Raw genomic sequence first — 23,464 nt, 5'->3', positions numbered from 1 at the left:
TGGCTTATCCTCCTATATAATAATTCTCACCTCCAACATTCTGAGGCTGCCTGGAACCGTGGATCCCTTGGAGGTGGTCTGGAGTTGGAGTAGATAATAGTGACATCACACAACCCACACCAGATTGGCCAGTAGAAGGGAGAGGGGCGGAGCCACGATACAGGGAGCAGAGAATCAGCACAACACGGGGAATGCACAGCAGCAGGAACAGAAGCCTCTCTCACACAGTCACTCTCACATACACTCTCAAACATACACACTCAGAGGAAAACCTTGCTAGCGCCCATTTCCTTTCAAACAGAAATGGGCCTTTTTTACTAGTGTGTCTATAAAAGACCAGCATAAATGCTGGTTACCCCATTGAGGCCACTTTCACTTTAAGACTGTCTAGTGTTCAAAACTTTGTTTTTGTTAGGTCTATTGTATCTGAAATAATGTTGAAGTCTTTATAGCAGGTGCCTCATAGTGTTAGAACCAACATTTTGTTTCAACATTGATGACAGCTTTAACCCGAGTCCCTGAGGAAAGCAGTTTGAAACCTGCGGTGTCGGGCGATTCCAGGGGAGAGCAGTCTGTTATTTTTGCTCTTTGACAGCCCTGAGCGTCAAGACAGCGAGGACGCTGGCTAAAAAGATAAGTCCAGTTCCAACTATTGATTTTGTAACTTTAGAAAAATGGCAGTTGGCCATAGCTGGTGAAGGTTTTACAAAGGCACAATCACAAGTGACACTAATAGCATTTAATATGGTATTAAAAGAATGGAGTGCTATACCACTTGGCAATAGTTATTACTAACTGTCAAAGATAGTAGATATTTCTGAGGGTACTCTTCTTAAAAATATCTTTGAAAAAAAAGAAATAAGATATGGTAGCAATTGTCCTGGTTTTTGATAGTACTCGTAGTGTTAGGTTGCAGTGCACCCAGATGTGTACATTTGTGATCTCTTGGCCTAAGTTATCGAACTCACTAGCTGTTGAACCTTGTTTTGAGTGACATTACAAGGCATTCAAGAATAAGGTGAAAGCTGTTTTTCAGTTGATGGAGGTGATTGGGGTGGTTGAATTAGATAAGATTAAGATGGAGGGCATTGAGTGGATTGGGTTGTGGGATTGGTTGGGGTGGAGGGTTTTTATGAGGTTTTATTGATATTTCTTGACAAGGCACATTATCAAGTTCTGCTAACAGATCCTCCCTTCTTACATAGTAAATGACGGCAGATAAAGACCTGTACAGTCATCCAGTCTGCCCAACAAGATAAACTCATTTACATAGTATGTGGTACTTTATATGTATACCCGAGTTTGATTTGTCTTTGCCATTCTCAGGCACAGACTGTAAAAGTCTGCCCAGCACTGTTCTTGTACTAAGTTCTGAAGCTAACGTCAAAGCCCCTTAAAATTTACACTCCAGCCCATCCCTATCCAGTCACGATCAGGGCATAGACCGTAGAAGTCTGCCCAGCTCCCATTTTGTTTCCCAATTACCAGTGTCGCCACCCAATCTCTGCTAAGATTCCACGGAACTATTCATTTTAAACAGGATTCCTTTGTGTTTATCCCATGCATGTTTGAATTCCATTACCGTTTTCATCTCCACCACTTCCCGCAGGAGGGCATTCCACATATCCACCACCCTCTCCGTGAAAAAATACTTCCTGACATAACATTAGTCCTGAGTCTGCCCCCCTTCAACCTCAATTCATGTCGTCTAGTTCTACCGCCTTCCTGTCTCTGAAAAAGTCTTGAAATAAGTCTTTAAGTAACATAACATAGTAACATAGTAGATGACGGCAGAAAAAGACCTGCACGGTCCATCTAGTCTGCCCACGATAAACTCATATGTGTATACCTTACCTTGATTTGTACCTGTCTTTTTCAGGGCACAGACCGTATAAGTCTGTCCAGCAGTATTTCCCGCCTCCCAACCACCAGTCCCGCCTCCCATCACCGGCTCCGGCACAGACCCCGTATAAGTCTGCCCTCCCCCATCCTAGCCTCTCAACCACCAACCCCTCTTCCCCCGCCACCCAATTTCAGCTAAGCTTCTGTGGATCCATTCCTTCTGCACAGGATTCCTTTATGCCTGTCCCACGCATGTTTGAATTCTGTTACCGTTTTCATCTCCACCACCCGCGGGAGGGCATTCCAAGCGTTCACCACCCTCTCCGTGAAGAAATACTTCCTGACATCTTTCCTGAGTCTGCCCCCCTTCAATCTCATTTCATGTCCTCTCGTTCTACCGCCTTCCCATCTCCGGAAAAGATTCGTTTGTGGATTAATACCTTTCAAATATTTGAACGACTGTATCATATCACCCCTGTTCCTCCTTTCCTCCAGAGTATACATGTTCAGGTCAGCAAGTCTCTCTTCATACGTCTTGGAACGCAACTCCCATACCATCCTCGTAGCTTTTCTTTGCACTGCTTTTTAACATCCTTCGCAAGGTACGGCCTCCAAAACTGAACACAATACTCCAGGTGGGGCCTCACCAACGTCTTATACAGGGGCATTAAAACCTCCTTTTTTCTGCTGGTCACACCTCTCTCTATACAGCCTAGCAACCATCTCGCTACGGCCACCGCCTTGTCGCACTGTTTCATCGCCTTCAGGTCCTCAGATACTATCACCCCAAGATCCCTCTCCCCGTCCGTGTCTATCAGGCTCTCCCCACCTAACACATACGCCTCCCTTGGATTTCTACTCCCTAAGTGCATCACTTTGCATTTCTTCGCATTGAATTTTAATTGCCAAACGTTAGACCATTTTTCCAGCTTCTTCAGATCTTTTTTCATGTTTTCCAGTCCCTCCGGGGTGTCCACTCTGTTGCAAATCTTGGTGTCATCCGCAAAAAGGCAAACTTTACCTTGTAACGCTTCGGCAATGTCACTCACAAATATATTGAACAGAATGGGCCCCAGCACCGATCCCTGAGGCACTCCACTACTCACCTTTCCCTCCTCCGAGCGAACTCCATTCACTACCACCCTCTGGCTTCTGCCTGTCAACCAGTTCCTAATCCAGTTCACCACTTCGGGTCCTATCTTCAGCCCTTCTAGTTTATTCAAGAGCCTCCTGTGGGGAACCGTGTCAAAAGCCTTGCTGAAATCTAAGTAGATGACGTCCATAGTAAGAGCTGAACCTTCATTTCTGGAAAACTAGGTGTTCTCCACCTCCACTAATATTTGTGAACCAGTTTAAGCAATGTTCATAAGTAACCAATACAGCCTGAGGTGCTGCTATAGCATCAATAACTGTTCTAAGACAGATGTTGAACACAGCTTTAATCAGCTCAGAATTATTTCATTCAATGAAAAGGGGGCTCAAGCATGGATTCTCATAGTGTGAATGTACTTCATTATCTCTGAACAGCAAACAATCCCCAAGAAATACAATGGCCACTATATATGTGACCTTGGCATCCATTTCCAGTCCTTTGAAAAATTTGTGCCCATAGAAAACAATACTGGGAAAGCACTGATCATGATTAGCTGAACTAACTAGATTTAACTACACATATGCCAGTGGGACTGCCTGGTAAGAGATGCCCAAAGAATGTGTCTCATTAATAGCATGAAAAGATCCATAATGCTTTACAATCTGATTCTCAAAATGCACAGAGTGGAATGACAACCTTACTAAAAACAACCCCCCCCCCCCCCCCACAAACAAAACACACACACACACATGGCAGAGACGGTGTAAAAAAATTCCAATGATGATATGGGGTTTTTCTGATTTTTATCCTGGAATTTAATTATTTGCATATTATGATGCACTGATCCTGTGAAGAATTAGTTCACTTTACAAATATAGAATATAGTTATCTTCCGGTCTCTAAGTCAGTGGCGTTCCTAGGGTGGCTGACACCCGGGGCGGATCGCCAATTGCCCCCCCCCCCGGGTGCAGCGCAACCCCCCCCCACCCCCGGCGAAAGGCCACGTCCCCCTGGCAAAAGGACACACCTCCCCCTGGCGAAAAGACACCCCCCCCCGGGTGCATTTTTACTTGCTAGGGGGGGGGGTGCAGCATGCCTGTCAGCTTCGCTCGTTCCATGCTCCCTCTGCCCTGGAACAGGAAGTAACCTGTTCCGGGGCAGAGGGAGCACGGAACGAGCAGAGCAGACAGGCGCGCCGCACCCCCCCAGCGGTGTGCACCCAGGGCGGACCGCCCCCACCACCCCCTTACTACGCCACTGTTCTAAGTTGCATATTTTAAAAAAATTATTAGAGATCAAGTTGATAACAAAGCAAGCTTAGCAAACCCTTATTAAGGCAGACTTTGGGAAATCCAATGCTTATCCCTGGGTGCAAACTGCATGAAATCTATCTTTGGGGATCCTACCAAATACTTGTCACTTAGATTGGCCACTGTTGGAACCAGGATACTGGACTTCAGTATGACAATTGTTTTGTTTTTATGTAACACAGGCATGGACAAACATGCTGAATAATGAGTTCTAGCAATCCTATTGGGTCCTGGAGAAAACTGAAGTCTCGAAAGCCTGGGCATCATTTTCTGGTCCAATATAACCCAGAACCATGTAACATTCCATTTTGCTCTACATAATGGACTATTTCTTCCTATCTCTTCTTTGTACCCTGCTAATTGCACCTGTTCTGAATTATGCTCATGAACTTCTCCCCCCCCCCCCCCCCCCTCCCGTATAGACACTGAATGGGAAAAAGACCTTAGTAAATTAAGCTTGATATATTTTTGGAATCAAAAGTGAAAGATGGAAGGTAAAGTCATGCAATGATTTAGCATTTTCTGTATTTATATTTCTTTGTTTCTGCAGCATCTATTTTTTTTGTTTTATTTTTAATGCAAGTAAGATTGCCATCTAGTGGAATGTTTAAGAACAGTATCACCACAGTTCACTACCACCTACTTTACTTAAAAGAGCAGATGCACAACAGCAGGTCCTCTCTGTAGTGTACTACTGTAATGCCATGAATTTGAGGTGTCCATCTTTCTCGATAAAGGCTTTACAATGGCTGCCCGTTTATTTGTAGGTACTGTGTGATCACATCTCTCTAGCAAATATCACTTTACACAGGCTTCCAACAGAATAGTGGATAAATTTGACATGATTACACATGTGCGCTCATGCGAGGCAAGGAACCTCCTTCTCCAGATGCCATTTAATCATTTTACCTTCAATTAGTTTGGTCTCTACCTCCTACCTCCCTATTCCAATTAGGTATGTAAATGCTAGGTCGGTGGTCAATAAAACTGATGTTAATAGGGATTGGTTGGTGGAGAAACAATTTGGGTTGTTGCTGTTCTCTGAAATGTGGCTTTGTTCAACAGAGGATACTTTACTCAATACTTTATGTCCCCAGGGTTACAAGGTCCGTCATCAAACTAGAGCTAAACAGAGAGGGGGTTGAATTGCCATCATTTATAAGGCCTTCTTCAAAGTAGAACTATTGACCCAACTGAACATTTCTGATCTCAAGATTTTCGCCTGCAAATTAAGTGATCCTACATTGTTGGAGCCCATATGCCTTGTTCTCTTCTATCACCCTCCAGGAAGCTGGTCTGCCTTGGAAAGCTATTTTATTGACTTCCTCTCAAATATGTGTTAGGTTTGCTAATGTATTATTATTATTAGGTGATATTAATTTGCATCTCGATAACCCTAGGGATGTTAAGACAAAGAGCTTACTTGATTTTCTTGCCTCCTGGTGATTCCTTCTGCCACATTCCCAAACCTTCCACATTAGGGGTCATCTGCTGGCTTATAGAACTATACATATGGAGAATTTCTACCTGGGTGACCCATCCTGGTGCCATGTCCCTTGGTCAGACCATAAGACTCTGAAGTTTACTCTTTACTGGAGGGAATCTACTAGATCTTTCCAGTCCACTGTCACCTCTCCTCCTTTTAGATCAAGAGGTAGAATTAATCCTGTAAAATTCTGGTCTGGAATGTTTGATATTCCACAATTTCCAGATGCAGACAGCAAAGATTTATTGTGTAAGTGGGATGAGTTATGTAGTTCTACCCTGGATAGTATGGCTCCAATCAAAATTTTGCCCAAACTCATCCAATAGGGTGTCACCCTGGTACAATCAAGATATTTTCCTCATGAAGAGGTAGAGTAGAAAATTAGACAGAAAGTGGACCACACATAAATCTGATGAGAACAAATGTTTTGGAGGAAGGCTATCAGGGATTATAAGAAAAAGACTGTAGAAGCTAAAACCCTCTACTATCAATTGTTTGCATCCACTTAAATACCCATAAGCTCTTTAGCCTTAATAGGATTCTGTTGACTGAAAACTTAACATCAGTAACTGTATCCACTCCCTCTGCTAATCAATTAACCACGCACTTTGAACAAAAAGTAGCTAAAATTAGGGGGGTTGTACTGCAACGTAAGGCCACTAGCGTTCAATCTTGCATCAAGCAGCCTAGTCTGGATACTGGTATTGCAGCTGATCGACTGTGGCCCTCCTTTCTGCTACCCGCTCATGAGACTATCAAATCCTTTCTCAAAATGTATTCTTCCTCACATTGCCTTCTAGATGCTTATCTGAGTTATTTATTAAAAAACTGCACCAACAGGATTCATTGATCTTCTTCAAGCTCATATCTCATTTATGCTGATTTGGGGTGCTTTTCTTCAGCGGAAGGGTTCCATAATACTTACCCCAATCCCTAAGAGCACTTCGGCTTCATTGGGAGACGTTACTAATTACAGGCCTGTCACTTCTATCCCATTGATGACTAAGGTAATGGAGGGAGTAGTTGGTACTCAGCTTATGAATCACCTTTCCTCTTTCTCCCTCTTGCATAAATCTGTCAGGCTTTAGGCCTTGTTATAATACTGAGACAGTCTTGACCACCTTAGTATCTGATTTTAGGAAAGCATTTTATTTATTTATTTGCAGCATTTGTATCCCACATTTTCCCACCTATTTGCAGGCTCAATGTGGCTTACATTATGCCGTAATGGCAATCGCCATTGCGGAGTGAGAAATACAGAGTATTGTAACATTAAGTACAGGAAATATAGGATAAGTTATAAGTATTTCTACAGTTCACTTCAGGCATTAAGGATCAGAGTAGATGTAAAAATCATTCAGCAGTATTCATGTGAGTAAGTAAACCAATAAAAAGAGTTCAATGTTGACTTGAGTTGGTAAGGTCTAAGCTTTAAGTTTTTAGTAATGCAAATTCGATATGTCAAGTGACTTTGACCTCGTTGATCATGAATTATTTTTAAGCCTGTTGGACCAATTTGGACTGTGTGGGGAGGTTCACCAATGGTTCCACAGCTTCCTAAAATTTAGATTGTATCAGGTGTAGAATCTGACTACTTGGTATTTCACAGAAGACTGAAAACTTTCCTTTTTGAGAGGTTTCTACCCATTGATGGAATGTGTTAGATTGTAAATGGTCATCAATGGTTTATTATTTAGTTCTTATTTGTATCTTGTGCTACTCTGCTCTTACTTGATATTGTTTATGGTATTGTAAGCCTTGCCTGTTGTTTTTACACGCCAGAGGACAACAGCTCTCAAGGGACAATAGGGAGGACTCTTGAGGAAGCCTGCGTGAAACGGGTCTGTCGGGACCTCACCCCACATGAGAGCATGGGATCAGCTGTATAAAATGTTTTGTACATTTTTGGGATCTTGCCGGGTATTTGTGACTGGCTGCTGAGCCCAGAGCCTCCACGCTGCTGCGTCCTGCCCCCTTTTGATGTCACTTTCTGCTTCTGCAAGGGCGGGATGCAGCAACAATGAGGCTGTGGGCTTGGCAGCTGACGGGATATGAAAATTGCTGCTGCTCTCTGCTGCAACGTGGTGGATGCATATCAAGGTATGGGGTGAGGTGGGGTTCCGAGCTCTAAACCTCCTTTTAATAATAATAATAATAATAAAGGTCAGGCTCATTTCCACATTATATGAGCCAGCTATAGCCTCTCTTAATCAGCAATTGTTTTGTTGCCATAGAAAATCCCATCTTTATTTCTATGAACCAAACAATGATTTGGACCTGCCTACTACTAGGCCTTGGTGCTCTACTAGTTTAGATTTGGAAGCAGTATTTCAGTGTTAACTATTTTAGGCTCAGCTCTGTCATATAAAGCCTACCAAGAGAACCCTTAACTAACTACAACACAATACCTATCCTACTTTATTCAGGATGTATCCTTCTACAAATGCTTGAACAAACCCTCGTCTACTTTAACGTCTTTGTAACACCAATTGTATGATGTAACTTGGTTTGGCATTGCCATAACAGGTCTCTGTAAGCCACATTGAGCCTGCAAATAGGTGGGAAAATGTGGGATACAAATACAATAAATAATAATAATAATAATAAATTTTGGCTTATGGTGGCGGGTGCAGGTAGGTGCTGGCAGGCCCACTGAACGGGTCTGGACAGGGCCCCGCAATTGCTAAGATCGGCCCTGCTGCTCCTACCACTTAAAATAAACTCTCTCCATTCATTGCGTGTCCTTGTAACCTCCACTGCCCTGAGCCTGCCATAAGGGTCATCTCGTAGTAATACAGCTGGCACATCAGGGCAGGGAAACAAACAAAAAAGTTGTGAATAACATATATATACACGTCTGTACACATGCTAGCAACACCTGTGTAAAAGTAAAGCATCTAGTTTATATATATTTTTTTAATCCCCAGCTTGCTCACCCCTCTCCCCTTCTGCTACGTGGGATATTCCATAAAGATCCAAGTCGCTCCGCCCCCCCGTCGTTGATGTCATTACTGACGTCAACGTGAGCAGGGGCGGAGCTCGCGCGTCAGGAGGGTCCTTTCCACTGAGGCGCAGTTTTTTTTTCTTTCATTCGCTAATTCCATTTTTTTCCTGTGGGGAGAAAGCGGGAAGGGAACGCGACGCCCTCCTTCCGGCATGAAGGTCATAAGAAAGGAAACGTTTAGGGCCGTGTACGTCAACCGCTTCGGCGCTCACTGCTGCGGTAGCATCATCCAATATGGCGGCGGAAGCGAGAAACAACGGGCGGCGGCGGGGGGCGGGGAAGGGGCGGGGTTGAAGTCTTTACGCATGCGCCGCAAACATGTTAGGTATAGGTGGTGGTCTGATGATGCAGATCGCCGCCAGGCTGGTGGCAGCAGGGCAGAATTGGGCAGGCACTGGCAGGGGGCAACCAGAGGTGAGAGGCAAGGGCGAGGGAAGGTAGCAGCAGGGACTACTCAGAGTAGCACCCAGGAAAAAGAAAGTGAGGAGGGGGGGAATGAAAAACTACGGGCTGCTCAGAGTCGGGTCATGGCAAGGAAATGTGAATGCAAGGCAGAGGTTAGCAGAATGCAGAAAAAGACCTGCAAACCAGGATCAGGGATTTCATCAGCTCAAGGGTCGCCCCTGCTGCAGTGTTCAAAGGGCAGGTGTGCTAATTCCTGGAGGAATGGTATGCAGTGTCTCCAGTTTCCTTTCAGTAGTTTGAAATGACCGTTTACTACAATGTAAAACAGTGGTCCACAGAGGGAAGCATTTCCTAAATCCTGTATTTACCTGACTATTTAACTCTATGGTGAACCACTATGCCTCCAGGCTTAGCACTACACATATTTTAAATAATCACATTACATATAAAGGTCTAGATTCAGTAAATGGTGCCCCAAAACACGGACCTTGTGTAATTCCTTGTGCCTTACTTCGGCGTAAATCCCCTTGATTAATATTGCTTGCATCTTTAGTGAATTCCCCAAAATGCCGATGCCACTCCCGTGACCATGCCCCCTTTTCAGTTGCTAGCTAAAAAGTTTACGCACACATTTATAGAATACCAAGATGGGCGTTTAAATTCGGATTGTTGCCAATTAGTGCTGACGATTATTAGTGCCCAATTATTGGTGCTAATTGGCTCATTCAATTAAATTGTGTGTGCAAATTGAGTGCACAGCTAAATTTGTGCACGCAGTTTTCAGTACCATTTATAGAATTTGGGGGAAAATTTAAAATTCTCAACTGCCTATGTTCTACCAAAACAGCAGATGCTTTTCCGGCTGAATTTAGACCATCATAGCTTCTGTGTGCCCCACATCCAGAGGAATGGTTGTTTTGTTAAACTGTATTATGGAGTTAGTGCATGCTACAGTAGGTCCCTTTGTATAACACGGGACCCACAATAAATAACATGCTTTAATTTGTGACACTGGCATACCTAGCTTGTTTGCCACCTGGAGCAGGTTGCTGCTGTGCTCCCCTCCTGGCATGTCACCCTCAAGGCATGCCATCCCCGAACCGCATCACCCCATCGTCTTTCCTCTTAGCAAGGGGGTGTGCAGAGCAGGTGCATGGCTATCGTCTCTGCCAGTCCCCTGTCCCGGAACAGGAAGTAACCCAGACGGGGCAGGGGATCGCCAGAGCCAACAGCAGCTTGCGTACTCCGCACACCCCTTTGCTGCCGGTACCCGGGGCAAACTGCACTTGGTACGCTACTGATTTGTGGTAGCACCAAGTTTGAGAAAAGACCCCCCCCAGAAGAAGGAAGTTCACCTCAGAAGATCCAGGTATGGCTACAAGTAGGTCTCCTTTTCCTTGGTACCCCCTGCACTGCCAGAGCTTCACTTGATGTGAAGTAATAGAAGAGAGAAGGTGGAAATTAATGAAGCAAATAACGAACAGTAGGCTGAAGGCCTAGAAATGGATTCCTGTATTTGCCTATTGAGAAGGCAAAGTAAATAAGAGGCTGAGAAAAAATGGATAGCGCATGGTGCTCCCTTATGCTATTGTCAGCCACTCTTTCCTGTTTTGAGGCAATAAATATAATTTTACTTTGCTCCTGCACAACAAACTTCATAAAGAAGGAAAGAAGATAAATAAATAAGCTATACATTGCTACTGATAGCATTGTTGACAACAGGAGCTCTACCTGCTAACAAAGGAAAGCATGATGTACAGGAGATGATCAAAACAAAGCAGTGTGATGGTCTGCTAATTATGCTGTATAAAGGCCCTGTTTACAAAGGTGCACAATAGCAGTGTAGACACCCATAGGAATATTATGGGCTTCTACAGCATGCGCTAATTTTTAGCGCGGGCTAAATATGCTAGTGAGCCTTTGTAAATGGGGCCTTAAAAGAATAAAAACATGTATGCAAAAACCTCCCTTAAAAATAAGTATTGTGCAGAATGACTTTAATAGCTAACCATTATATGATAGCGTTATCACTTTTTACTTTATTGATACTCAGTAACTTAGGGGCCCTTTTACTAAACTGCAGACAAATTTGCAGTTACTGCAGCTTAACACGGGACCTTACTGCATGGTAGCTGCTAATGTAACATAGCAACCATTGGGGGCGTTCCTGGTATTTGTCTTTATAGGTCCCACGTTGGGGCCGTTTTAATAACTGCAGTCAAATTTGCAATTACCGCAGCTTATCATGGGACTTTACTGCATGGTAGCTGCTAATGTAACATAGCAACCATCAGGGGTGTTCCTAGTATTTGTCTTTATAGGTCCCGCATTAAGTTACCTTAATGTGTGGTACTCTAGAGTTAGCGTGGAAGCACTTAGCACCTCCAGTATACAGTAGGAGGCCACGTTAACTGCACGTTATTGCCAGGTATTTCGAGTGCGCAAACCACAAAATACCTTCCATGCTCGTTCACCCATGACATACCTCCTCACACAAAATGCGTTTGGGAGGAATTCTATAAATGTTGCCTAAAAAATCAGCACGGTTTATAGAATAGTGCTTAAGCCCATGGATTGCGCCTACATTTAGGTGTGGATGCCCCTTATTCTATAATTACACATGTAATTATTAAAATGGACTTGGGGAAAATCCAATGCTTATTTCTAGGATAAGCAGCATAAAATGTATTGTATTTTTTTGGGATCTTGCCAGGTACTTGTGACCTGGATTGGCCACTGTTAGAAACAGCATGCTGGTGCTTGATGGACCTTCGGTCTGTCCCGTTATGGCAATACTTATGTACTTATGTAACTAAAAGTCATGCCTCCAATCCACCCATGGCCCTCCCAGTTCTGCACCCCCTTTTCCGTCTCACATGTACAATTTAGGCGCATACATGTTAATTGATTCTAATTAGTGCCAATAATTGCTTGTTAAAAAGCCAATTATTGGTGCTAATTAGCTCATTCAGTTAAAATGTGTGAGCAAATTGGGCACATAGCCAAATTTATGTGGGCATTTTTTAGCACTTTTTATACAATTAGGGGTTTAATTTGCAGTTTATTGTGCGCTAACTACAAAACTATTGCAAAGCCCTTAATGTGGTTCTGTGCTAGCAGTTAGCATGTGGAAAACTGTGTGTACTGAACTAGATTCTATATATCACACCTAAAAATTGATACTGAAAAAAATACACCTAGGCGTATTTTATAAAGTACACCTAAATTTAGGCATACTTTCTAGAATACACCTAAATTTCCACACGGTTTATAGAATACTTCGAGTGCCCGACTAAATTTAGTCACGGGCAGTTACGCCAAGTAAAACTTGGTATAAATGCCAACACCTAAATTAGGCATGGACCAGGTGTATTCTGTAACAATGCGCATAGATTTTAGAAACACCCACAACCCGCTCATTCAGCGCCCATGGCCGCGCTCACGTTTTAACTGTGCAACTTAGAATTTATGCGCATCACCTTACAGAATACACTCAGACAGTTGTGCATGTAATTTCTAATTAATGCCAATTAGTGTCAGTAATTGCTTGTTAATTGACAATTATCTGCGCTGATAGGCTTGTTAACTAATTAAGTTGTGTACACAAATCCAGAATATGACTGGATTTGAGCTTGCAACTTAAGTTGCGCTAATATAGAATCCAGGGGTAAGTACTTAACATGGTTTATTAAAAGGGCCTCTTAAAAAGGCTTTGCATTTGACTTCTAGATAAACATAATCAACTCACTGCAGTATGCATTTTGCTCATTTTTGCGCTGTTGTAGGTGTTTTACCTGTGACCAAGTACAGTATCTTTGGATTTCATTCCAGTTTACATGGTGGCCTCAGAGTTAAAAAAAGAAAACAGAAAAAGGTATTACCATATGTAATTTACATTTAGCAGAAATGTTATCAGTAGTTTTGAAAAAGTAAGCTTTTTAGGGATAATTTTATAGTTGACAAATTTTCAGAATGAAAGAATGCACATACTTGTTTTATGAAAGTACCCTAGGTAGAGTAAAGTCGTGCAGTAGCCGTGTTAGTCCACTTTTAAAGGTAATAAATAGAAATAAAACAAAACAGAGCAAAGAAAATAAGATGATACCTTTTTTATTGGCGTCCCAATGGGCTGTATTCTGTAACAATGTGGGTAAATTCTGGGAATGTCCCTGGAACACTCCGACCACACCCCCTTGAATTTACATGCTATAGGATTTATGTGTGGAGTGTTATAGAATATGATCCATTTGTAAATCACAATTAAGGCCAATTAACATCAATTAACACCAATAATTGGTTGTTAGCCAATTATTGGTACTGATTTGCTTATTAATCAAGTTGCACGCAAATCTGCAATATGTGCTGATTTACGCACCCAACTTTAGTTGACAACTTGCCATATATAGAATCCCCCAGTTAACTTTAAAATAAAAAATAAAATCATTATTTTTACCTTTGTTGTCTGGTGATTTTGTCTTTCTAACCATTTTGCTCCTCCTTTCAACTTTCTTCAGTTTCTACACCCCCTTAGTCCACATCCTACTTGCAGCTCCATCTGCTTGCCTGTCTCGGCTCTCTGAATTTGCCTTTAGTGCTGCCGTGCTGGTGGCATGATGCTTCTCTCACCGAAAGCTTCTCTCTGTAGTGTCCTGCCTGGAAACAGGAAGTTCTGTCAGAGGATGCGGGACTGTACAGAGAGAGGCTTCAGGCAGGTGAGAGAAGCAGTATGCCTTTAGCACAGCAGCTCTAAAGGCAAGTTCAGAGGGCTGAGATAGGTAGGTAGATGAAGCTGAGAGAGGATGGGAACCATAGGGGCATGTAGACCATTTTTCACAACTGTTTGAGATGTGCAAAGGAGGACTTCTGGGGCTCCTTGAGGCCTGCAGGCTGTGTGTTGGAGACCACTGACAAGCCAACACCCAGACACCCTTTGGTGTCTTACTAAATTTTTGTAATAAATTAATAATACCAGCACCCACCAAGGTTAGTGAGGCTGTTTAAAAACAAAAATCTGGTTGCCTTGGTTTATTGACGATCAGGTTTTAACTGGGAGTTTTTTTTAATCTGAAGCTTTGCATCTTGGAAATCTTGAAATGTTTTTTAGGAGGCCTGATGCAATCATACCACAATCACAGTATTGTCATACAACAGCTATTTAGGGTGTATCTACCACTACAATCTGGTTTTCGCCCTCTCCACTCAACCGAAACTGCGCTTACTAAAGTCTCCAATGACCTATTACTGGCTAAATCCAGAGGTCAATATTCCATCCTCATTCTTCTTGATCTTTCTGCTGCTTTTGACACTGTCGATCACAGCATACTTCTCAATACCTGGATTCCAGGGCTCTGTCCTTTCCTGGTTCTCTTCCTACCTCTCCCTCCGCACCTTTAGTGTTCACTCTGGTGGATCCTCTTCTGCTTCTATCCCTTTGCCTGTTGGCGTACCTCAGGGTTCTGTTCTTGGTCCCCTCCTCTTTTCTATCTACACTTCTTCCCTTGGTTCATTAATCTCATCCTGTGGCTTTTCCTACCATCTCTGCTGATGACTCCCAAATCTACCTTTCTACCCCTGATATCTCACCTTGCATCCAAACCAAAGTTTCAGCGTGCTTGTCTGACATTGCTGTCTGGATGTCTCAACGCCACCTGAAATTAAATATGACCAAAACCGAGCTTCTCATTTCCCCCCCAAACCCACCTCCCCGCTCCCCCCCATTTTCTATTTCTGTTGATGGCTCTCTCATTCTCCCTGTCTCCTCAGCTCAAAACCTTGTGGTTATCTTTGACTCTTCTCTCTCCTTCTCTGCTCATATCCAGCAGATTGCCAAGACCTGTTGTTTTTTTCTTTACAACATCTGTAAAATCCGCCCCTTTCTGAGCACTCTACCAAAACCCTCATCCACACCCTTGTCACCTGTCGTTTGGACTACTGCAATCTGCTTCTTGCTGGCCTCCCACTTAGTCACATCTCCCCTCTCCAGTCGGTTCAAAACTCTGCTGCCCGTCTCGTGTTCCGCCAGGGTCGCTTTACTCATACTACCCCTCTCCTCAAGTCGCTTCACTGGCTCCCTATCCGTTTTTGCATCCTGTTCAAACTTCTTCTACTAACCTATAAATGTACTCACTCTGCTGCTCCCCAGTATCTCTCCACACTCGTCCTTCCCTACACCCCTTCCTGTGCACTTTGTTCCCTGGATAAATCCTTCTTATCTGTTCCCTTCTCCGCTACTGCCAACTCTAGATTTCGCTCCTGTCTAGCTGCGCCCTACACCTGGACAAGACTTCCTGAGTCCCTACGTCTTGCCCCATCCTTGACCATCTTTAAATCTAGATTGAAAGCCCACCTCTTTAACATTGCATTTGACTCGTAACCACTTGTATCCACTCGCCTCCACCTACCCTCCTCTCCTCTTTCCTCTACACATTAATTGATTTGTTTGCTTTATTTTTTGTCTACTAGATTGTAAGCTCTTTGAGCAGGGACTGTCTTTCTTCTATGTTTGTGCAGTGCTGCTTACGCTTTGTAGCGCTATAGAAATGCTAAATAGTAGTAGTAGTAGTAATCTGCCACTATGCAAAGGTTCCCCCTATCGTACAAGAACTGTGTTTTCAAAACCATTGCTGAAACATGAGGTTATTTATGTAGTTTCAGGGCTGGATTTTTCTTACTCTTTGGAGACAAACCTGGGTTTATGTTGATATGACTGAGATTAATTCCCCTCTTTCTAGAGCACTGATATTTTTTTAGCATTCAGACTATTCCCCTGTTGCATAAACACCCAGATGTGGATGATCCTGTCAGAAATACATCTGCTAGCTAGCTGTAAGTACTGCACTGACCAACCAAGCAGGTGCTTCAGAACTCCTTCAGTCTGATCGCTGGTTGTGATATCTTAAACTATTAACCTGTTATGTTTAAACTAGTACTTCATGTAAAAGGAGAGAAATGATTTCTAATGCTTAATATACAGAATTTGATTTTAAGTCCACAGGCAGTCAAAAGGTGTTAAAAGTAATTTCAAGAATGCTGGAAGAAAATGAAAAGCTTAGAATCAGACTGCTGACATGCAGCCAGATATATAGTGAAGGTAGGTAATACAGCAGCTATATATTATTCTAGTATATGTGGGTAAGAAATGTTTTTGGTAGATCCATACATAAAATATCAAATTGAGGGTCCTCCTGTTATGGGAGGATGGTAAAGAGGAGTGGCCTAGTGGTTAGGGTGGTGGACTTTGGTCCTGGGGAACTGAGGAACTGAGTTCAATTTCCACTTCAGGCACAGGCAGCTCCTTGTGATTTTGGGCAAGTCACTTAACCCTCCATTGCCCCATGTAAGCCGCATTGAGCCTGCCATGAGTGGGAAAGCGTGGGGTACAAATGTAACAAAAAAAAGTGGTATCGTAGTTTATATATCAACAGTCAGAGCTCTAAGGATAAAATTCTTCCAAATTTAAATACAAATGAATGTTTGAGTCTGATTTACTAAGCTCATTTCTATAGCGTCCCACAGATCAATCCAGAGACTTGTGGGTTATGTCCCCCTACCAGTAGGTGCGTCATTTTCGCATGGAAACCCTATGGTCGGTTATAGCGGCGGTTCAGCCGGAAGAGTATTTGACAGCCTCCTCATCAGCATTTCCTCCGCTTTGCAGTAGTCGGTCAGCACTTTCAATTCAAGGCTGTGCCATTTGGGCTAGCGACAGCTCCGCAAACCTTTTCCAAGGTTTTGGTCATCGTGGCGGTGTTCCTGTGAAAAGAGGGAATCCAAGTGCATCCCTACCTAGACGATTGGCTTATTCGAGCTCCGTCTTTTCAGGAAAGCGTTCGGGCAATGGACAGGGTGATCAAGCTGTTGCAATCCTTGGGTTGGGTCATCAATTTTCCCAAGTGTCACCTACAACCTTCTCAGTCTGTGGAGTACCCGGGGGTATTGTTCAATACCCGAGTGGGGATGGTGTCCCTCCCAGTAGCTCGCAGTCTGCGAATCCAGTCACAGTTACGAGAGTTGTTGAGGAGCCCGGCTCCCAGGGCCTGGGATTACGTTCAGGTTCTGGGGTCGGTGGTGTGTCCAGACTCTTGAGGCTTGTTAACTTAAAGTCTCAATATCTTGGAGTATAACCTTGGCACACCAGTCACACCTGAAGTCTCTATTATTTTTACGAAGTCTCTTTTATTAAATAAATCACAGATAATTTACTCACAGTCAGATGTTCAGAAGTATTGCTGCAGGGCACAGAGACTCCGTAATCTTTAGAGCTGTTTCAGTGGTTGGAGGTGGAGATCTGAAGAGAGGTAGCTTTATTGCAGGTGAGAAATAGTTGAGCAGCTAGAAGTGGTTCAAAGCTGGGTGACTGGAATGTGCAATATCTCATTAGGAAGGAGATATTTTCAAGGTAAAAAACCAAGTTTATTGCATGGAGTTTCAGCAGGACAGTGCTTCCTGAAGCAAGATGGTGAATGCCTCATGGCTGAAGGGACAAAGAGGTCAGAAAGCCTTACACAGGCTCAGGGAGGAGCAGGTAAAGACCAAGGGGGACAGAGCCTGCCATCAGGTAGCAAGGGGTGGCCCTAGAGGACGGCTCTCGATTGGAGGGAAACGTCATACCTGGCTGACCTCTCAGGACAGAGATAGTCAGACTGACCAGGAAATGATAGCAAGTAAACACAGGAACCAAGCTTGGCTGAGTGAGAAAAGAGGTCTGGGCAGCCTCATAACCAGTGGTAACCGTTCTTATACAGACAAACAAGTGTGGTTGCATTGCCTGTGAACTACATTACACACAATGCCTTGCTCACATATCTTTGTAGAGGAAACTGCAGCAATGAAAGTCCTTAGAAATGAGAATAACAGTAAAAGCATTACACACATTTTAGAATCACATTATAAACTAGTGCAAGGCTGTCAGAGGACAGAACAGGCGGCCACCCTGGACATGGTCCTCTGGTCCAGATGGCACATGAGACCTCTTCAGTGGCATCTGCTCAGTTGGTGGTCTCCCCTTTCGGAGGACTATTCAATCCGCATCCCGTGGTCAACCCGAGTTCAGTCTGAAATGAATTGGTGGTTGAGTCCGGAAAAGCTGTTGGCTGCTCCAGAGTGGATGGTGATAACCACAGATGCGTCCTTAACCGGTTGGGGAGCACACTGCTTGGGACACACGGCTCAGGGGAGGTGGTCTCCGGAGGAGTCTGAATGGTCCATCAACAGACTGGAGCTCAGGGCCATTCACTTGGCTCTGAGAGAGTTTCTCTCCTTGATTCGCAGTCGCCCGGTGAGGGTGCTCTCCAACAATGCTTCTGCGGTGGCTTATGTGAACAGGCAAGGGGGCACCAGGAGTGCTCCCTTGGCTCGGGAGGTGGCTCAGATCTGCCGGTGGGCAGAAGATCATGTGTTCCTTCTCTTGGCAGCTCACATGGGATTGCAGAATGTTCAAGCAGACTTCCTGAGTCGGCACAGCTTAGATCCGGGGGAGTGGGAACTGTCTCCCCTGGCCTTTCAACAGATAGTGTCAAGGTGGGGGCTCCTGGTGCTGGATCTGATGGCGACCCAGCACAACGCCAAAGTGACCAGTTTCTTCAGCAGGAGCAGGGAGTCAGGCTCCAGCGGAATTGATGCGCTTCTTCAGCAGTGGCCGTTGGGGCCTGCTGTATGTCTTTCCTCCCTGGCCCATGGTGGGGAGACTGGTGGCTCGGATAGCCAGGCACCCTGGGCGCGTAATCTTGGTCGCCCCGGATTGACCATGGCGGCCTTGGTATGCGGATTTGATCAGGTTGATGTTCAACAGTCCCTTACGCCTCAGTGGGAGGAAGGGTCTGCTGTGTCAGGTCCCAGTGATTATGGAAGATCCTTCCCCCTTTGGTCTTACGGCATGGCCCTTGAACGGAAGAGATTGAGGAGGAAAGGTTATCCAGAAACCGTTATTACTACCATGCTTCAGGCACAAAAGTGATCTACTTCCACAGCCTATGCGAGAGTGTGGAGCACCTTTGAAACGTGGTGTTCTCAGTCGGGGGGTTCGGCAACGTCAGCCTCTATATCAGTGATTCTTGCCTTTCTTCAGCAGGGACTACAAAAATCCCTATCTTTGAGTACGTTGAAGGTCCAGGTAGCGGTGTTAGAGTGTTTTAGGGGTCGCCTTCGAGGCGTGTTGCTGGCGGCCCATCCAGATGTCGTTTCCTAAAGGGTGTGAACCATCTTCAGCCACCTCATCCTGCTCTGCTGCCGAGTTGGAGTCTGAATCTCGTTCTCAGAGCCATGCAAAGGCTGCCTTTTGAGCCTTTGACGAAGGTGTCGTTGAAGGATCTTACTTTGAAGACGGTCTTCTTGGTTGCGATTGCTTCAGCCAGGAGAATTTCGGAGTTACAGGCTCTTTCTTGCAGGGACCCTTTCCTGCAATTCACGAAAGCGGGGGTGTCCAATCATACGGTTCCGTCCTTTTTACCGAAGGTGGTTTCACGGTTCCATCTAAGCCAGTCTCTGTTGTTACCATTGTTTCGCAGAGAGGATTATCTGGAGGATTTTAGGGCCCTGCATTGCTTGGATATCAAACGTGTTTTGATGCGATATCTGGAAGTCACCAATGAGTTCTGGCATTCGGATCATTTGTTTGTTCTTTTTGCAGGGCACAAGAAAGGTTCTCCGGCATTAAAGGCTACGGTAGCTCACTGGCTTCGGGAGGCGATTGCGGCTGCATACTTGGCCTCAGGGAAGGATCCTCCCTTACAAGTTAGGGCTCATTCGACAAGAGTGCTGGCTTCTTCGCTGGCGGAGGTCCGTTCGGTGTCTTTAGAGGACATTTGCAAGGCGGCCACATGGGCGTCGGTTCATACTTTCGCTAAGCATTATCGGGTGGACATGGCTGCTTGCCAGGACGCGGTTTTTGGTGCGTCGGTTATCGCAGCAGGGTTGGGGATTTCCTGCCCTACTTGAGGACTGTTTTGGTACATCCCACAAGTCTCTGGATTGATCTGTGGGATGCTATGGAAAGTAAAATTAGTCCTTACCTGATAATTTTCTTTCCATTAGTCCCAACAGATCAATCCAGAGGCCCGGCCAGTTAGGAGTTTTTTTGCTGCGGTTCGGTTTGTTGTGAGTTCTATAAGGATTCCTTTGTTAGTACTGTTTAATGATTATTAGCAGTTTAAATGTGTTGAAGGTTCTCACACGCATGGTGTGGTGTTAAATTGTTCTTCAGGAGAGGCAGGAGAGTGAGTTTGGTATCACATATTTCCACTGCTTTGGTATCGTTCATACTGAGATATAAGTGGCTGCACATGACCACATATAGAAAGCCTCTGGCGTTTTCTCTATCTCCACCTGCTGGTAGGGGGACATAACCCACAAGTCTCTGGATTGATCTGTTTGGACTAATGGAAAAATGTTTAGTAAATTCAAGGGTGGAGGAGTAGCCTGATGGTTAGAGCAGTGGGTTGAGCATCAGAGAATCCCAGTTCAAATCCCACTCAGGGCCAGATGCACTAAACTAAACGAGCCTTTAATGAACAAGTTTTAAACCGTGGCATGCACTAAAGTCCATTTTCCGACGGCGGTACCAGCTAACGAAAACGGAATGCAGATGAGCAAATTGTGCAGAAACCCTATTGTAATGAGATGCACTAACCTTTTCCGATTGCCTTAACGGTGGAAATAGCCGGAAAATTTAACGAGAGGTTGTACCTCTCGTTGGGGCTGCGCTAGATTGAAAAATTGTTAAAACGTATGTCATATACGCCGCCCAAAGACACCGTGCCGCTCACCTCCCCGTTTTTCAATCAGCTGATATTGGAGAGTGCAGTTGAAAGCGTGCATCACAAAAATAGCCTTCCATTTTGGCCAAAAATAGCCTTCCATTTTGGCCAAATAAAAAAAACTTCCTTTTTGGCCGTGCTTCACTCAGCTGAGAGACTTCCAGATCTTTTAGCTGACTGTGAAGCATGGCCAAAAAAAACGTTTTTATTATTTGGGTGTGAATAATGGCCAAAATGGAAGGCTATTTTTGTGATGCACGCTTTCAACTGCACTCTCTGATATCAGCTGATTGATGAGAAACGGGGGTGAGCGGCATTGGCGATTATGAGCATGCGTTTCCTATACCGCTGGCGGAGATTACACCAGATTAACGATACTTTAATGCATCTGACTTTTGAATACCGTGCCGAACGTGTGCATCTTTTTTTTTAGTGCATCATTCATTTTTTTCTAAAATGGTAATGATTTTTACGTTTTCGGTTGTTTTACGTTTTGTTGATGCATCTAGTCCTCAATTCCTTGTGATCTTGGGCAAGTCAGCTACAGCTTAGGGGCTGATACAGAAAAACTCCCTGCACAGTTATTGTGGGTTTTACACAGTTTTACTGCAGGATGGCAATGCAGGAAGGGTCTCAGTATGGGTGTTTAATATGCGCTGGCACACTGAATGAATGTAAATTTGGTATTTAGCCATTCCACAGCATGTAAAATTAAAAAAAAATGTTTTGGCTACATCTGTAGGAAAGCTTCCCCAGGGTCTGGGGCATGTAGAAGGGTTGGTTAAGAGGCGTGTGTGTCTAATGGCACCCCTCTCGCCTTCCAAAATGACTACCCTGCCTCAGATAACATTTTGCCTCCCCACTCCACCCCATGATCAGACTAAAGAAAATTAAACCCTGGTGTCTAGTGGCCCCCCTCACAGGTACCCCCTTTCCTCTCCCCACTCAACGTCCTTCCCCCATTCTGGTGTTTAGAGATACCCCCTTCCTCCCCCAGTACTCCAAATAAACCATAGTGTTTAGTGACCCCCCCACCCATATGACCCCTCCCCTAGGTACTTCTCAACCCCTTCCCCTTCCTGGTGTCTAACAGCACCTCCTTCCCTCCTCCAACTCCAAAAAATAATCCCTGGTGTCTAGTGGCACCCTCACCCATCTGACCCGTCCCCCCAGGTACCCCTGCACTCCTTTAGCACCTTAAGAGGCAGGAATGATGCCCACTTGCTCTTGCCTTTGGCACTACCATCTTGAAATGGTGGCACCTGGAGATGCACTGGGCAGATTTAGTCTGACTTATGAGAAAAAAATAAGGTCATAGGGTAAGAAAGCTACGGTATTTGTTAACACAAAGTCCACTTTTTATTTGAATTTCCACTTCTTATTGTGCTGCCCAGGAATTTGGGAGTGATTTGCTTCTCAGGGTGTTATTCAGAGTTATTGAAAGACAGCGTGCTGTTCAATTAAAGCTATTGTTTTACTTCCAAGAAGTTTTAAACACAAAAACAGTTTATTTAGAATTTGCTTTTATAATCCAAATTATTTGAAAATCATGGTGACCCTTGTACTATGCACACAGTTGCCAACTTTTCTTTGATATTTCATTAGAAGATGCATTTTCTTATTCTGTAAATATTATATTACATCTTATTTGTTTTATTTCTGTATTTATTTAATGTTGTAAAACAAATTACATAAAGCACAGGACATCCATCCCCATCGAGCTTACATTTTATGTGGGTACCTGAGGTAAAGTGACTTGCTGAAGGTCACAATGAGTGACTTTGGCAAAACAAGATTTGAGCCCTGCTCTCCTGGTTTCTTGACCAGTAGGCCACTCTCTCTTCCTGTATGGGAGGGTCATCGCTATTATAGTACTGTCTAGATCTGTGGTTAAACTTTAAGGGCTTGATATTCAGACTGTGGGAGTTAGCATGGCAAGCTCCTGCAGTTGGAACTGAGCCCAGCTATTCAATGCGGGGCTGTTTCTGGTTTATTTTTGGCCGGCTTGAAGTTAACCAGCCAAGCCAATATTAAGCGTTGGCCAGTTAAGTTCAAACTGACCAAAGATATACCAGCTATTCACTTGACCATATTTGGCCACTTAACTGGCGCTGAATATTCCCGGCTAGTGTGCGTGTATGTTTAAATTTTACACAAGATAGTAACACCAGTATTTTTAATCATTATTTTCCTTTAGAGTGAATCTGTCTTTGGAAGAACAAGACTTCAACTGAAAGAACAAGTGACTTATTTTAAAAATATATTTTCAGAAATGTTTGTCTTTGATAAGGACTTATTTATTGTAGCTTGGTAACTTCTATTACTATATTATTGCAATTCAGGAGGTAATATTCAGCCAGCAGTGGTTAGTGTCTTTTAAACACTGACTGCTGCCATTGAAATGGTGTCTGGACATTCAGTGCTGGGCCAAATCCAGGTACTGCCATTAAATACCAGGTATGTGTGGATGGCCAGCACTTAACTGGATAAGTGGCAATATTTAGTTCTTGACCAGCTAAGTTAAACTAGCCAAAGATAAGGCTGCTATATATATAGTTCTGTTTGGCTGCT

General features: G+C 44.1%; 1 protein-coding gene across 1 annotated transcript; it reads left to right on the top strand.

The window, feature by feature from the left end:
- Window positions 1-8,782: 8,782 nt before the first annotated feature.
- LOC115476858 lies at window positions 8,783-23,174 on the top strand. The gene is made up of 4 exons (XM_030213432.1): window positions 8,783-9,404; window positions 12,926-13,014; window positions 16,128-16,230; window positions 23,091-23,174. The coding sequence occupies exons 1-4, from the start codon at window positions 8,888-8,890 to the stop codon at window positions 23,093-23,095; spliced, it is 714 nt and encodes a 237-aa protein (XP_030069292.1). The 5' UTR covers window positions 8,783-8,887; the 3' UTR covers window positions 23,096-23,174.
- The last annotated feature ends 290 nt before the right edge of the window (window positions 23,175-23,464 follow it).

This window comes from Microcaecilia unicolor, chromosome 8 (assembly GCF_901765095.1).
Source record: "Microcaecilia unicolor chromosome 8, aMicUni1.1, whole genome shotgun sequence".
Taxonomy (NCBI): domain Eukaryota; kingdom Metazoa; phylum Chordata; class Amphibia; order Gymnophiona; family Siphonopidae; genus Microcaecilia; species Microcaecilia unicolor.
Note: the sequence above shows the minus strand (reverse complement) of the source record. Positions and strands in the feature narration are given on the sequence as shown.

Coding starts and splice junctions, on each gene's coding strand:
- LOC115476858 (XM_030213432.1), top strand. CDS start 8,888: ATGAAGGTCATAAGAAAGGAAACGTTTAGGGCCGTGTACGTCAACCGC. Junction 9,405..12,925: donor TGCTAATTCCTGGAGGAATG/GTATGCAGTGTC, acceptor GCGCTGTTGTAG/GTGTTTTACCTGTGACCAAG. Junction 13,015..16,127: donor AAAAAAGAAAACAGAAAAAG/GTATTACCATAT, acceptor TTTGATTTTAAG/TCCACAGGCAGTCAAAAGGT.